Below are 16,300 nucleotides of genomic sequence, written 5' to 3' on the forward strand. Positions count from 1 at the left end.
AATGCTTTTATCAAGTTTTATAGCTACTTTATTTTGCTTATACCCATATAGCCTATTTTCCAAAAGGAGGCATGGAAGGTAGGTGACTTCAAGGATGTGGAACTAGTCAAGGACGCGGTTCTAACCGTGGACGTGGGGTTAGACGAGTACAAGAATCGAAAGAAGAGAGAGATACGATGGGCGAGCAACAACCTGAACCGAGGGTTGAAGGAGGGAATCAAGTAGCAACGGTAATCCAGTAAATGACTAATATTTTAGCTGGATTGGTAAAGCAACAGGGTCAAGCCCCTGTCAATCAGCATAGGGACCCTGAAATAGGGGAAGATAAGGCCCTAGAGAGGTTTCAAAAGCTTTCTCCTCCCAAGTTTCTTAGAGGGCCAGACCCAGAGGTAGCGGAGAGATGGCTGGAAACAATGATAAATATTTTCGCCGCCTTGAATTATACGGAGGAAAGGCAGGTGAACTTTGCCGTATTCCAATTTGAGGGACCAGCCAGAGTTTGGTGGAATGTAATTAGGGCTAAGTGGGAGAGAGAGTGGATAGTGTGGGCTTGGTTGAACTTTGTGCGAGAGTTTAATGAGAAATATCTTCCACCAATAGTCCAGGAGAAAAGGGAGGATGATTTCATTAGGCTACGTCAGGGAACCTTAAGTGTATCTGAGTATGAGACTCAGTTCACCAAGTCATCCAAGTTTGCTCTTGAATTGATAGCTACGGAGCAAAGGAGGGTGAGGAGGTTTGTACAGGGATTAAATGTAGAAATACAAGAGGCTTTGGCGGCGGCACAAATTAATACTTTCACGGAGGTTCTTGAGAATGTGAGACCCCTAAATTTTACTTGTTTTTATAGCTCTTATTTGAACTTACTTGCCTTAGATTCTTGGTTGTTTTAATGGTTGAATTTGAGCCAAGGGAGTGAATTTTGTTAAGAAAAGTTTCATAATTTCAAGTCGGTAGAAAGTCTGGAAATTTTCGCAGGAGGCTCTGCGTAGCTTTAGGAAATTGACTATAACTTCATATAGGAAAGTCGGAATTGAGTTCTGTTTGTTGCGTTTGAGACTAGACTCATAGGGCTTCTTATGATATAAAATTTAAGATTTGATTCAATCTCTATAAATTCCAAAAAATTGGCAAAGTTTACTGAAAATTCTGCCCTGCACAAGTAACAATAGGAATGTTGTAGTAGCTTATGGCTCAATTTGGACCAACTTATGACCTGGATCTCTTTGAGGTGTCTTCTAAAGATTATTAGTATGTGAAATCTAGTTTTTAACATGCCAAGTTGTATGAAATTTTGATATTTATAACTCAAGTTATGATTTTTCTAAAGGAAGAGTGTAAGTTAGGGTTTTTTGTGCATACCAGGGATTTTGGTGTGTTTTTGGTGCATTTTGGTAGTGGAATTTGAGTGGGGAGAACTTCTGAAATCGTTCGAGGGCTCTGTCCTCACCCTCTACATTGTTACCAAGGTTTTCAGGTTGAGGAATAGGGTTTTGGCCCTGGCGTTCCACTACTTAGGCCAATAGATCGGTCATACGCTGGATAGCGATGGCTACCTGAGATTAGGATGCACTTCAGGTTCAGGGTTTGGTTCCGGCATTGGTACACGAGTACCCTCTTCAGTTAAAGGTTGTCTAGATCCGCGCCCACGGCCGCGTCCATTACAGGTACCCTCCATTAGATTAACCAATCTAGGGTCGATGCGCGAATATAATATACAGACTAGCGGGGTCAGTCAGTCAGATATACATATAACACATCTACATCAAAGCAAAAGCAAGTATACATATAACATGACTATATCAAACAAATCACACAGTGGCAGTCAATCAGATACAAGCAAAAAGAATCCCATGGAAGTAGGAGGGTCATTCAAAATTACAATATGCAAACTAGGTCAGAAGTACAAAACAACTAACTGAGAACTTTCCCTATCTATCGCTCACATGGAATCAAAACATGGCTCAAAGGAGCCTTAATCTAGTTCCCAATTGAACCAACGTACCCTCCCGAATAACACCATTTATATCCTAGACAGGGCTAATCATACTTAATGATACCTTAACACATCGCACGAGGTTTCGTAGAATCAAAGTTCAAGCTCGCCCAAGTTATTTCTAACCTAGGCTCTCATCTTTAGTATCCGGGTACAAGAATCCAAAATAAGATAATTCACAACTTGAGCTGGCCAGTCCCAAGAGTAAATAATCTACATTTGAGATTCCTACCTGATATACATATATATTACCTCCAAATACCATGATAAAGGTTTGAAACCTATAACATTTCACGATCCATAACTTATGCTCAAAAGAGCACTTAGTCCTTTACACTCATTCACGATATCAGGATCATAACACCACTTTGCCCTAAGCTCACTTCGCGCAGAGGAATTGTACCTGGGTTGAGAATCTGCAAATCATTTCTTGTCCTAAGGGTCCTACTACTTATGCAGATCCTTCTCAGTTTGGGCCTGCTCGATCAATTAGGCTAAACTGAAAGTCCTTGATGGGATGAAACGCCGGTAATATCCAGCCAGTCCTAAAAAGCTGCGGACCTCGGTGGGAGTTTCTGGCCTCTTCCAATTCGTCACGGCCTCTACATTTTCCGGATCAACCGAGATACCTTCGTGGGAAATTACGTGTCCCAAAAACGCAATTTTCTCCAGCCAAAATTCGCACTTGCTGAACTTGGCGTACAGTTGATGGTCTCTTAGGGTTTGTAAAACAACCCTCAAGTGCTGCTCATGCTCTTCACGCGTCTTGGAATAGACCAGAATGTCATCGATGAAGACCACGACAAAGCGATCCAGATAGGGCTTAAAAACCCTATGCATTAAATCCATGAAGGCGGCAGGAGCATTGGTTAATCCAAAGGGCATAACTGCGAACTCGTAATGCCCATATCTCGAGTTGAAGGCAGTTTTCGAAATATCCTCCTTCCTGATTAATAACTGGTAATACCCTTGGCGGAGGTCCAATTTTGAAAAGACCACTGCTCCTTGCAGCTGGTCGAACAACTCATCTATGTGGGGCAGTGGATACTTATTTTTCACCGTAATATTATTCAGGCCCCGATAATCGATACACATCCTTAACCCACCATCCTTTTTCTTCACAAAAAGTACAGGAGCTCCCCAAGGAGACCCACTCTCTTGAATAAATCCCCGCTCCAGAAGGTCTTGCAATTGCAACTTTAGCTCCTTGAGCTCAGCAGGAGCCATTCGGTATGGGGTTTTTGAGATAGGTGAGGATCCCGGTAGCAGGTCTATTTTGAATTCAATCTCTCTTTCCGGAGGTAAGGCTACTAACTCATCAGGAAACACGTCCGAAATTCCTTCACTATGGCCACATCCTCTACCTTCACTTTATCTGTGGGGTTGTTGATCAAAAAGGCCAAAAATCCTTGCGCCCCTCTACTTAGCAATTTCCTAACCCGAATGCCCGAAATCAAAGCAGATGAGGCTAACCGACCCCTTATATCCAACCTTAAGGTCGCCTCACCAGAAATGCGAAATTCTACCACTTTTGTTTTACAATCCAGTTGGACATTATACTTGGCTAGCCAGTCCATACCCAATATCACATCATACCCTTTAATAACCAAGCTTATCAAGTCCCCTAACAATCTCTTCTCTCCTACCCACACTTCACAGTCCCTATAAACCATACTAGTAACCAACCGTTGATTCCCCGTAGGTGTACTAACTTCTAGGTCGTATGGTAAACTAGCAGGTTTTATATCGATGCCACACATGAAATCAGGGTTAACGAAAGAATGAGTGGCACCAGGATCAATTAAAACTTTGGCAAAACGGTGGAAAATAGGGATCGTACCTTCTACGACCTCCGACGAATCTGGGACCTGTTGAGGTTCTAATGAATATACTCGAGCTGGCACCTTAGGTTTCGTCCCATTCCCCTTATCCGGTCCTGTATTGGTCTTTGGCGCGGTCTGAGTTCCCTTTCCGTCTTGCTTTAAGAGCGGGCAGGTAGCAAGCTGGTGGTCTGCGCTTCCACATCGCAGACATTTGCCTCCCTTCTTCCAGCAATTATCTTCGGAATAATTCGGCTTTCTGCAGTACCCACAAGGCCCGCGGGACGCCGAACCTGTACCCTTTTGGAAGTTTCCGCCTTGGCCTCTCCCGGCTGGGCCACCCCTAGACTGAGCCCCTCTGCCGGAACCTGACTGTCGTCAACCTCCAGCTCCGCGTCCGAACTTGGAGGGGGTACCTTTATCCCCTTGTCCCGAGCTGCTTCCAGGAAAACCCCGCTTTTTTGCCTGGAAGTTCCGTACTTGTACCCGGGCATTTTCTACCCGTTGGGCCTTCTCAACGGCCTCGCTAAAAGCATTGATTTGAGCCACTGCGAGGTCCTTCTGAATCTCCACGTTGAGGCCCTGGATAAAACGCCCAATTCGCCGTTGCTCCGTCACAATCAACTCAGGCGCAAATTTGGACAGGCGGGTGAATTGACTCTCGTATTCCGTCACAGATTGAGCCCCTTGGCGGAGTCGAATAAACTCATCTTCCTTCCTCTCCCGAACTAGAGAAGGGAAGAATTTCGCGTTGAATTCCCTGATAAAATTCACCCAAGTCCTGAGCGTTTGTTCCCATTCCCATTTTTGCCGTATTACGTTCCACCAGGAACGGGCCGCCCCTTCTAATTGGAAAACGGCAAAAGTCACCTGTCGTTCATCGGTGTAGTGCAAGGCTGCAAAAATATCGACCATCTTTTCGAGCCACCTCTCGGCAACATCCGGATCAGGCCCCCCAATAAACTTGGGTGGAGCAAACTTTTGGAATCGTTCGAGAGCTCTGTCTTCGCTCTCGACATGGTTGCCAGGGTTTCCAGGGTTAGGGTTTGGGTTCTGGCCTTATTGCTGCACCACTTGTGCGAGCAGGTTAGTCATTTGCTGCATAGCGGCAGCGATTTGCACATTGGGGTCAGGGTTAGGTCCAGAAGAGGTTTCCCTAGTACCCCTATCCGGTGTGGGTTGTCTATTACCGCGCCCACGCCCCCGTCCACTACGTGTGCCTTCCATGAACTTTACTTGGTCTAGACAAATGTACTAAACCAATATAAGAACAATGCATGTAAGTAAAACCCAAAACTTTTCCAAGCAGATATATACATTCCAAACAAGGCAAACAACACACATAGCAACAAGCAGTCAAGTCAAGTACAAACATGGACAATCCCCAAGGGAATGGCCTCATCAAAAGAAATATACACGTAGCTAATCTAGACGTACAAAACGATTAGCTAAGGCTCTTTCCCTATCCGCCCTATGTACAGAAACAAAACTATCCAAAACAAACCCTAGGAGTCGTGACCTAGTCCGACGACGAGCTAGTAGACCCACCGGACGGAGTGGATCCAACCCCAGCCTCAGGCCCAGCACAAGAGTCCTCGTCACTCACGCCCTCGACCACGTCCGCGCAAAGGTTCAAGATCGATGCGGCTCGAACCTTAACCTTTCGAGCTCTCTTGGACTCGCGCTCACGCGTCTCCCTAAGCTGAGTGCAGAGGTCATCAACCCTATCCTCTACCTCAAGCACATCATACTCTAGCCCCTTAATGCGCTCGGCCTGTCTCTCATTGGCCGCCCTCAGCTGGGTCACCTCGGCCTCAAGTCTAGCATTCTCTCCGGCCAACTCCTTACGCTCCTCGGCCACGGCAAACACTAGAGCGTTAGGGTAAGCATACTTATGTCGACACTCACACCGTCGGAGACGATTAGACGGGCTCCAACGCACGACGGCCCCTCCTGGCCGTATCTGGTATGGTATCACGGGGAGCGCTCCACGAGGTCTCTCGCCCGGAGGACTATCACTAGGCTCACCCTGTCCGGCCATCCTACACCAAAAGAGCAATTAACCATAAATAAGCTTAAAGGCCATAAACAAAGAACCCTCAAATCAAGCATTTCTATTACTCCCAGGCTAATTCAAACCTAGGCTCTGATACCACCTGTGACAGCCCCACCTTCCCCTAAGGCGAACCAAAGGGGTTAGCGGACTGCCTGCCCAGCTCTCGTCAGGACTAACGGTGCAGTTTAGAGCGATATATCGCGTTCCGGAACTTATAAACGAGTGTAAACAAGTCAAAATGGCAAAATAATCCAAAATAAAAAAAATGAAATCCGGAGTCGGCCATGAATAGTAACCGACCCGTCAAAACCCAACCAAATAACAAGCAAACAATCACATCTTGAAATTTAGCATTTACAAGCCAAAGTGGCATACAAAAGTATTCAAAAGTGGATATATACACGGTTTGCCAAATCAAAAGAGAAAACGCCCCAAAAGTACATTTAGGGTTTCAATCAATGAGCTATACAAAAGATATGTCCAACTAGCTCAATTCGGCAATCAACTATCAATTGCAGTCCAAAAGTATTTATTTTCCTGTAAGGAAAACAAAAGGAATAGAGTGAGCTAATTGCCCAGTGAGATAATACTACTCAAGCAACCAAGTTCATATAAGCATCAAGCTTTTCATTTCAATACATCAAAAGTAGACAAAGGCACACACTAATGGTGGTGATAAAAGGATACAGGCGGCTCTCAAGAGCCCTTTTCCTCGTTTGCATTCTTGATCGGATCTCATTGACTCTCCGTCAATGTTTACAAGTAACCAACCGTAGACTTCACTTTACTTCCATTCCTTCCACCTAACATCCCCCTACCGGGCCCGAACTCCAAACACTTGCACTGTGGTATTACTCGAGTATACCGGAATCGAGAGTCTCTCATACTACAAGATTCCATATAACATTTCCCCAAGGATCATTAATTGGCACGACCAAGCCCTCGCCGGCTCGATTCAATGAACTACCAATGGGGTTGAGCTCAATGATAACAATTGTAGTCGTTGGATACTCGTCCAATCGACACCGAGTCAAGTACTTTCATTTCATGTAACATTTCATATAACATTCCAATAACATGATAAACAATAAGTGAGAGTGATAAAGTACGCTCTCTCACTTCAATCAATTAACATTCAACTCATCAAGTTCAAGTATCAAAGCTATATAGTAACACACAAGTGAGTGGTACACTCACCAAGCTTGCAAATGGTGTTTCATGCACTTCCGTCAAAAGAACGTCGTGAACCACTGTCACGCCCTAAAACATGCAAACAAGTACAATGAGACTCGATAACGAGTCATAAACCAATGCCAAATATTCCCAAAATAGGGTTCCATAAGCATATACAAGCATAGGGAAAAACCAGAAAATCCGGAAATGGAATTAGCTTTAGCCCTGAAAAAAACAGTTTTTGACCTCATTTTGCGGTAATGGTGCCAATGGCACTACGATTATCGGATGAAGGTGCAAGACCCACCGTTTCGAAGCTAAGAGATAGGGATACAATGTTCCAGAAGGTAACTCTGTCCAGTTTTGAGTGTAACAAGGTAAAAAATGCAAGATACTACACCAGAACCGGAAAAACAGATTCAGAAAACGTATTCTGGTGTAAACATCATAAATCAGCCTACCTAAGTCCAAATCCAGAAATTACAAAGCCATCTGAAAGCTAAGAAACAGGGTTACATTTCATCAGAAGGCCTCAACAACCAATTCGGAAGCATTCCTAACCAAAACAACCCATAACAGAAGCAATTCTCAAATTCGGGTAAAACCAGGACAGCAAGGGTAATTTCGACTTTTCTCAAGCTACGCTACTCCGATTGACCTGAAATGTTGTAGGCACCTCTCAAATATCATTCCCTACAACTTTCATGTTTTAAGACAAGGCCAATTCGGCCTCTAACTATGAGCTACAAAACCGGGCTGAATGTAATTTCATAAACCCTAACTTTCCAACATTTCTTCCAAAACAGAAATTGCTTGAAATTATCCACTTTTTCCACCTCCTAGGTCCCTTACACACCATTTCCAATCATCATACATAGCCACACAATCATATTCATATTAAAACAGAAAAATTCCCAATAATTACAAAACTTCATCAATTCAACCAAAAATCACAATATAATCCATAAAGTTGCATCTTATACCACCACTAAGCATAAATTAAGCTTTATTAGAGGGAGGAGAGTGGTTCTTCATAACTCACCTTAGAAACAAGAGAGAGAGAGAACAAGTCCTCTTAGCTTTCCAAACAACTCCACCAAACCCCACACAAACACTCACTTAAGGTTTTCTATGGAACAAAAGTAAGATTAAGTGGTTGTTTTGATGATTTGGAGCAAGAAGGAATCAAGAACTTGAAGAGTTTCCTTCTTTCTTCTTGAGAGAGAGGGCCGGCCAAGATGAAGAGAAAAATGGTGAATTTTTGGGGATTTTTGTGATTTATTTGGTCAATTGGACAAAAGGTGAATAGTGGTCTTACTTAAGACCAAATCCCATGGTGACACTTGTCACCTTCATTAATGCTTGCCTAACTTTTGTCTCTCTTATACCAATCCACTTAGCATCCTCTACTTATCTCTTAACACCCAGTAAATTAAATCCAGTATCCAAAACTTAACCTAGTTGGCCGAATTTTTCCGAACTTTTCGCACTAGTAGGTCCCACGTCCGGTATACGCTCTTAATTTCTCAAAACCTATTCGATACTAGAAAAATCATCTAAAAACTATATTTACTCATAAAAATTATCTAGAAAATTTTTCTAATAAAGAAAATGCAGAAAACAAGCCATTAACCCGAATAAAACCTAAAAATGGAAAAATTACGGGTTCTCACAGCTAAGTTCTCCTTCACCTCGATGGGTTGGTCCTCCAAAATATGACTCGGGTCTGATACATACTTCCTCAGTTGGGAAACATGGAACACATTATGTATTCTTGACAAAGCAGGTGGGAGGGCAAGTCGATACGCCAGAGGTCCAACTTTATCCAGTATTTCGTAAGGTCCCACATACCTCGGACTTAACTTGCCACTTTGTCCAAACCTCATCACCCCATTGGTAGGGGACACCTTCAAATATACCTTTTCTCCTGGTTGGAACTCCAAAGGTCTCCTTTTTGAATCTGCCCAACTCTTGTTACGGTCCTGGGCTACTTTTAATCTTTCTCGTATGATCTTAATTTTCTCCAGAGTCCGTTCCACCAAATCAGGGCCAGTGATTAGTTTCTCACCTATCTCATCCCAATATAAGGGGGATCTGCACTTTCGTCCATACAATGCCTCAAACGGCGCCATACCTATACTGTTATGATAGCTATTGTTGTACGAGAACTCCATTAGCTTCACCAACCTATCCCAACTATCCGTAAAGTCTAGTGTACAAGCCCTGAGCATGTCTTCTAGAGTCTGTATGGTCCTCTCCGATTGTCCATCCGTTTGAGGGTGGAATGTTGTACTTAATCTTAGGTCAGTCCCCATAACTTCTTGATAAGTCGACCCAAATCTGGACGTGAACCTAGAGTCTCGATCAGACACTATACTCACTGGAACCCCATGAAGGCATACGATTTCCTCCATATACATCTCTACCAGCCTCTCCATTCATATCCCATTCAATATTGGTAGAAAATGGGCCGGTTTGGTTAATCTATCGACTATAACCCAAATGGCATCATTATTTCTAATGGTTCGGGGCAGTCCCACCACAAAATCCATTATCACATGTTCCCACTTCCATTGGGGAATCTCTAGGGGTTGCAACAAGCCGGCAGGTCTTTGATGCTCGGCCTTTACTTGTTGGCACACCAGACACTTCGCCACGTATTTGGCTATCTCTCGTTTCATCCCATTCCACCAATAATTCCTCTTCAGATCTCAATACATTTTGGTCCCACCAGGATGGATCGAGAACCTCGAATTATGTGCCTCCTTTAGCAATTCCTGCTTTAATTCTTCATCCCTTGGCACACACAACCTACCATCCTTCCACAAACTCCCATCGTCTTTCAATTTAAACCCATCAAAGGGTTCTAATTCCAGTTTTTCCTTAATTTTTGCAAGCCCGGCATCCGAGTGCTGCGCCTCATTAATCCTATCTATCAAGGTAGGTGCGACTACCAGGGCAGCTAGCACTTGGGCCGTGGAGTCTACCATCTCCACCTCAAAGTTTTCCATCTGATCCTTCGCCGTGGGCTCTCTTAACACCCTCGATTTCCTACTAAAGGCATCTGCTACCTTATTTGCCTTGCCCGGATGGTAACTGATTGTCAAATCATAGTCCTTAATTAATTCTAACCATCTCCTCTGCCTCATGTTCAATTCCCTTTGAGTGAACAAATACTTGAGACTCTTGTGATCGGTAAATACCTCACATTGTACACCGTACAAGTAATGCCTCCATATTTTTAACGCGAATACTACCGTCGCCAACTCCAAATCATGCGTTCGGTAATTCTGCTGGTAAGATTTCAGTTGGCAGGAGGCATAAGCAATAACTTTTCCATTTTGCATCAAAACGCATCCTAAACCGTTCTTAGAGGCATCACTATAGATCACAAATCCTTCTGTTCCAGAGGGTAGGGTAAGTACTGGGGCTGACACTAATTTCTCCTTTAACTTCTGAAAACTTGATTCATATTTATCTGTCCATTCAAACTTTGCTCTCTTTTGAGTTAACCTAGTGAGAGGCATAGCAATGGTGAAGAATCCTTCCACAAATTTTTGATAATATCCAGCCAATCCTAAGAAACTTCTCACATCGGTTACATTTGTGGGTCGTGGCCAGTCCACAATTGCCTCTACCTTTTTTGGGTCAACCGACACCCCTTGACCTGATATCACATGTCCAAAAAATGCCACACTCTTCAACCAAAATTCACATTTACTGAATTTAGCATACAGTTTCTCTCTTCAGAGTATCTCTAGGACCTCACTAAGGTGGGCAGCGTGGGTTTCTTCATCTGGAGAGTACACTAGAATGTCGTCAATAAACACTACCACAAAACGGTCTAGTTGCGGCTTAAATACCTGATTCATCAAATCCATAAAGGCTGTCGGAGCATTGGTTAATCCAAAGGGCATTACCAAAAACGTATAGTGCCCGTACCTTGTACGAAATGCACTCTTCTGGATGTCTTCAACTTTTATCTTCAATTGATGGTATCCTGACCTTAGATCTATTTTTGAGAATACCTTAGCACCTTTCAATTGGTCAAAAAGGACGTCTATCCTTGGAAGGGGGTACTTGTTCTTTATTGTGATCCGATTCAACTCCCTATAATTGATACACAACCTCAAGCTACCATCCTTTTTCTTTACAAAGAGCACTGGCGTACCCCAAGGAGAAACACTAGGTCTAATGAATTTCTTATTCAATAACTCCGGTAATTGCTCCTTGAGTTCCTTCAATTCCGCAGGCGCCATCCTATATGGGGCCTTAGATATGGGGTTCACTTCAGGTATAACATTTATTTCAAATTCTATTTCCCTATCTGGAGGTAGACCAGGAAGGTCCTCCGGGAACACGTCAGGAAAGTCTTTCACCACTGGAATCTTTTCTAAAGACATCCCCTCCTCCTCCGTATTCACAACATAAGCCAAATAGGCCTCACACCCTTTTCTTATTGCCCTATACGCCTGCATGGCAGACAGAAGAGGTAATCGACGAACTCTTCTATTACCAACATTTCCTTGGTATGAGAAATCCTCCTCATCCGGTTTCATAAATACTACCCTCTTTCTCCTACAATCAATTTGTGCAAAATGCCTAGTTAGCCAATCCATTCCTAGGATAACATCAAAGTCACTCATGTTTATTTGTACTAGATCCACTTCTAATTTCTTATCCTCCAATTTCACACTACAGTTTGGATACCTAGTATGAGACACTAAGATTCTATCTCCTGGAGCAGCCACTCGGTAGGGGTGGTCCATCCATTCAGGGGGCATGCACAAGTACTTTGAAAATTTCTTAGCGACAAAAGAGTGACTAGCTCCACAATCAAATAACACGTATGCAGGTACAGAATTAATTAGAAGAGTACTTGTGACCACGTCGCCTGACACTCCCGCCTCAACGTCGGTCATGGCATGCACCCTCGCGTTAACCTTTGGCTTCTTATCAGGGGGATTGTTACCTTTATTTCCTTCTACCTTCTTACTTGGGCAATCCATAGCTCTATGACCCTGCTGCCCACACTCAAAACAAGCTCCAGTCCTCATTCGGCATTCCCCTCGATGTATTTTCCCACAAGTCTTATACGGAGGAAAAGTCGTCTTAAATCGGCATTCCCCCCGGTGCATCTTCCCGCAAGTTTTGCACGCCGGAAAGGTATTTCCCCCAGTTACCTTCGATGGTGGCCCGTGACTCTTCTTAATTAAGCGGAATCGTCCGCCGGGTTTCAGTGCTCCCGACACTGCAAGTTCGTTCCCTAGTCTAGGCCTTTTATTCCTACCCTCTTCATCCAATCTTTTGCAATCAGCCTCCGCCTTAACACTGGCATCCAATACATCATTAAACGTAGGGGTATAAGCGGTGTTCACCCTGGTTTGAATCCTACTCGACAACCCCCATATAAACTTATATTTCTTCCATTCGACATCCGCCATGGTCGACGGCACGAACCTTCCCAGTGCCGTAAACTTATTCGAATATTTCACCACAGACATCCCTGGTGTCTGTTTCAGGTTTTCAAACTGATCTATTTTCTGCATCCTCACGGCAGGTGGGAAAAAGTATTTCAGGAACTCCTCTCTAAATTTTGTCCAACTTACTGGTGGGACAACGGTAGGTTCCAGAGTTGCCCACCACTTATTGGCCTCTCCTACCAAAAAGGGTTTGACGATTAGGTGTTTCATCTCCTCCGGCACTTGCAGAAGCGCAAAATTATTTTCTATTTCATCTAACCACTTTTCTGCCAAGTCCGGGTCAGGGGTTCCATCAAAAGTAGGGACATGGACCCGTTTCATTTTCTCATAGTAGGATTGGGTTCCCCCCTATCTATGACCCTGGGTTTGGACAGCCTGAACTTGTGCTAACTGTGATTGGGCTTGTAATGCTTGGGCTACTCCAGTTAGTACAGTCACTAATTCCGTTGGTAGCATCAGGTAGGGTTGATGCCCGCTTGAACCAGCCCCCTGGTAACCCGTATCCTGATCATTATTTCCTTGATATGGTTCTTGGCTGTGACTACCCTGAACATTCTCGCCATTTGAGCTGCCATTGCGATTCCCGCCGCGCCTAGTTCTTGGTGCTATTTCCTAAGTCACACAAATGAATCCCATACTAGGTGAGTATTTCACCCCTGTTTATTACTATGCATACATGTATACATACATATAGGTACATAAGAAACACGCTTTCAACGCTGTTAAGACGATCCGACTAGAGTTGCCTACTTGCATACTTTACGCATAATACCCTTAAAATAATATGGGCAAAAAATTACATTAAGCAAATCATAATGATAATAAATACTAAAAGAAAAAAAAAATTTAAGTAGGAGGTTTCATTCGCTAACTCCGAACGAGAAGAACAATCGATCCCTCACGCATCGGAGCCAATAATCCAACATTTTTCCAAGAAGACAATGTCTAACAACCTAGCGTTCAACTATTTAATTATAGCCTACGACTGGCTAGAGGACTAATCTACGCGAACAATCGCTAATCAACCTACCAATGTTTTTGGACTAATATTTCATAAAACTAATAAAATGAGTGGTTCGCCAAATGAAACCTCTCTTAGACCAACTCCACTACTCATCGACTGGTGGATCCGCATCCACAATAGCTCCATCTCCTATGCCCTCTCCAGGACCGTCCTGGTCCTCAACTCCATCTTCCCCCTCTTGATTTTCCATGGGCATGTCCTCAGGGTCCTCCTCGGGGTCATCCTCTATCTCCGCATCACTATCAGGCCATAGGTGATTCCACCCGTGCATCTGAGGTGCAAGGGGCTGGTGGTCAGCTATCCAGTTTGTGACGCCCCGAAAGGATGAGTGTGAGAACCCGAAAATTTTTATATATTTTTGAGACATTATTTTGTTTCCTTGTCTATAATTTTATGCCTTTCTTCAATATATTAATTTTCTATACATTTTTATAAAGGAATATAGTTTTCAAATCATTTCCTTGATACAAGTTAGTCCACGTTGAGTTTGAAGTGTATTATGGACGTGGGACCCGCTAATGCGGTAAATGCAATATATTTTTGACAACTTGTTGGAGTTTTGTATTAAGTGATATTATTTTACAATGTGCTAAGAGATAATTAGAAGTTACCTATATGGATTAGTATTAGAGAGACAAAAAGATAAGCTTTACGTGAAAAGGTGACAAGTGTCACCATGCAATGCATCCTTGGACTTTTGACCAAGATATTTTTACCTTCTTAAAGCTAATTTTGGCCAATTTATTTCTTCATTTCTAGCTCCTTTGGCCGGCCCTTTCAACAAGAAAAGAAAAGAAAGCTCTCAACTTGTTTCTTCCATTTCTTGCCTTGATCTCACAAACCAACCGTTAAAACTTTGATTTGCTCCATAAAAACCTTTCTCTTGGTAGGATTAAGGTGAGTGGTGAAGTGGTTTGAGAAGCAAAGGTGCTAAGTTGCTTGTTGTCTTGAGGTTACAAGATGAGTTGTTAAGAATCTTTCCCTTTAGCTTTGATAATGTTCAATTGGTGGCTTTAGTGGTTTAATATGATGACATATGGTGTGATTATGGTTTGTTTATGGTTGGAAGTGAAGGTTTGATGAATTTTGATTTATTCTTGTTATTTTTCTATTTTGTATGAGGATTATGGTTTGATCATGGTATGATGGCTTGTAATGGTGTAAATTGAAGCTTGTATATGTTAGTTGAAGTTGGTTGCGGAAAATTTATGGTTTGATACGAAATTCCAGGTTTAGGGTTTGCTTTTACCCTGTTCTGACCGGATTTATTTGGGCATGTTAGAGGCCGAATCAGGCTTAGGTTAAAACATGAAAGTTGTAGAAAATGGTGTTGACTAGCGGTCTGAAAAATTTCAGCTCGATCTAAGTACTGTAGCCTGTGAAATGACCGAAATACCCTTGACTGTCCATGAAGCCTGTTCCGCGCCCAGATTTCTGTTTTCGTGGAGTTTTCCATTTTTGACCATGAAAATGCATGATTTGGCTTTTGAGGTCTTCATAAGAATTGTAGGTTTATGTCTTGGCTTCTAAACGCCATAAGATTCGTTTCAATCCGATAAGGGTAGCTTCAGTTATGGATATTGTGACGAAAGGTGTTAAACGAAACTTTTATACGTTAATTGCGATCGTTGCGGAAAATTTACGCTTGAGGGAATGAATTCCGGTTTCTAGGATTTAATTGGGGGTTTTTCTAATGGTGGCTCTTAAGCTTCTAATTAGCTTTGATTGAAGGGTTTTGTGGCCTAATTGGATGTGTATTATTTTTTATGAGTTATATGTATGATTGTGGTTAAATTGCTATGAGAATGGGCTTTTATTTGTAGGTTGGAAATGAAGCATTTATGGGGAAATGCTGTCCGAACTTTGAGAATGTATGATTGCTTTGAGTTTGTGATTTAGGGCTTGGACTCGGGCAAGGTAATGATATATGATGGATGGTTTCTGAGCCGTGGAGGTGAGTGACCCTCAACTATTTCCCAAGTACTTTTGAAATGTTTCTTGTATTATTTACTCGACTGCATATCATGCGTGCTTGCATGTGAGTTCATGACATGATTTGGCTTTAATGAGTTCTTGGGGAGTCTTGTGCTGAACACCAACGTCTCCACCCTGTTTATTGTTCATGACATGATCTGGAGCACCAACGTTGCTCCCCCTTATTGTTTAACGTTAAGTGATCTATTTGAGCGTTGGGTGTTTAAGTGCAATGATTTCACTGGCTCACCAGAGCAATAAACGTATATTTGATTACTGATTCATGACATCATTGAAATGAACTATTGAGAAACTGATTTGATGACTGCTTTTATTGGTTACTCACTGAGCTTCTAGCTCACCCCAAAAATATTTTATTCCCCTCCACAGGGCTCGTGGCGAAGGAAGGCTTGTAGTACTTATTCACGTGACTGGATGGCATATATCTCGTACAGTTTGGATTTGGAATCATTTTATGTATAGTTGGGAATTGTTTCCGCTTCGCTTATGACATGTAATTATTGGAGAATTTGATGTAATATTTGGAATTTATGTTGTAATCGATTTGAGGATTGTAGTAAGTGAGTGAGTTCCGGCGAGAGTTGGGCAGGCGGCCCGCCGAACCCTTTGGTTCGCCTTAGAGGGAGGTGGGGCTGTCACACAGTTCATCACGCGTTGCCTTCTCTCTCCATATTTCCCCGCCAGGGTTTCGTACTCCGCCTGTCGATTCTGGAGTAGGGAAGCTACTTCCTCAAATCCTTCATTATACATATC

The 16,300-nt window shown here is 42.9% G+C and overlaps 2 protein-coding genes across 2 annotated transcripts; one reads left to right on the plus strand and one right to left on the minus strand.

Annotated features, from left to right (window-relative positions):
* The first annotated feature begins 242 nt into the window (after positions 1–242).
* LOC113758626 lies at positions 243–1,638 on the plus strand. The gene is made up of 2 exons (XM_027301397.1): positions 243–818; positions 1,579–1,638. The coding sequence occupies exons 1-2, from the start codon at positions 243–245 to the stop codon at positions 1,636–1,638; spliced, it is 636 nt and encodes a 211-aa protein (XP_027157198.1).
* An 8,118-nt stretch (positions 1,639–9,756) lies between these two features.
* Positions 9,757–12,849, minus strand: LOC113758628. The gene is made up of 2 exons (XM_027301398.1): positions 10,909–12,849; positions 9,757–10,743 (listed from the first exon to the last, which is right to left on the minus strand). Exons 1-2 carry the CDS (start codon positions 12,847–12,849, stop codon positions 9,757–9,759), a joined length of 2,928 nt encoding a protein of 975 aa, XP_027157199.1.
* Between the last annotated feature and the right edge of the window lie 3,451 nt (positions 12,850–16,300).

This window comes from Coffea eugenioides, unplaced genomic scaffold, assembly GCF_003713205.1.
Source record: "Coffea eugenioides isolate CCC68of unplaced genomic scaffold, Ceug_1.0 ScVebR1_60;HRSCAF=301, whole genome shotgun sequence".
NCBI classification, from domain to species: Eukaryota; Viridiplantae; Streptophyta; class Magnoliopsida; order Gentianales; family Rubiaceae; genus Coffea; species Coffea eugenioides.

What these genes read in the sequence shown, in the direction of transcription:
- LOC113758626 (XM_027301397.1), top strand. Translation starts at nt 243, where the DNA reads ATGACTAATATTTTAGCTGGATTGGTAAAGCAACAGGGTCAAGCCCCT. An exon ending in TCACGGAGGTTCTTGAGAAT is followed by an intron (nt 819 to 1,578) that starts GTGAGACCCCTA and finishes GATGCACTTCAG; the next exon opens with GTTCAGGGTTTGGTTCCGGC.
- LOC113758628 (XM_027301398.1), bottom strand. Translation starts at nt 12,849, where the DNA reads ATGAAACGGGTCCATGTCCCTACTTTTGATGGAACCCCTGACCCGGAC. An exon ending in TTATGGATTTGATGAATCAG is followed by an intron (nt 10,744 to 10,908) that starts GTATTTAAGCCG and finishes TTTTGGTTGAAG; the next exon opens with AGTGTGGCATTTTTTGGACA.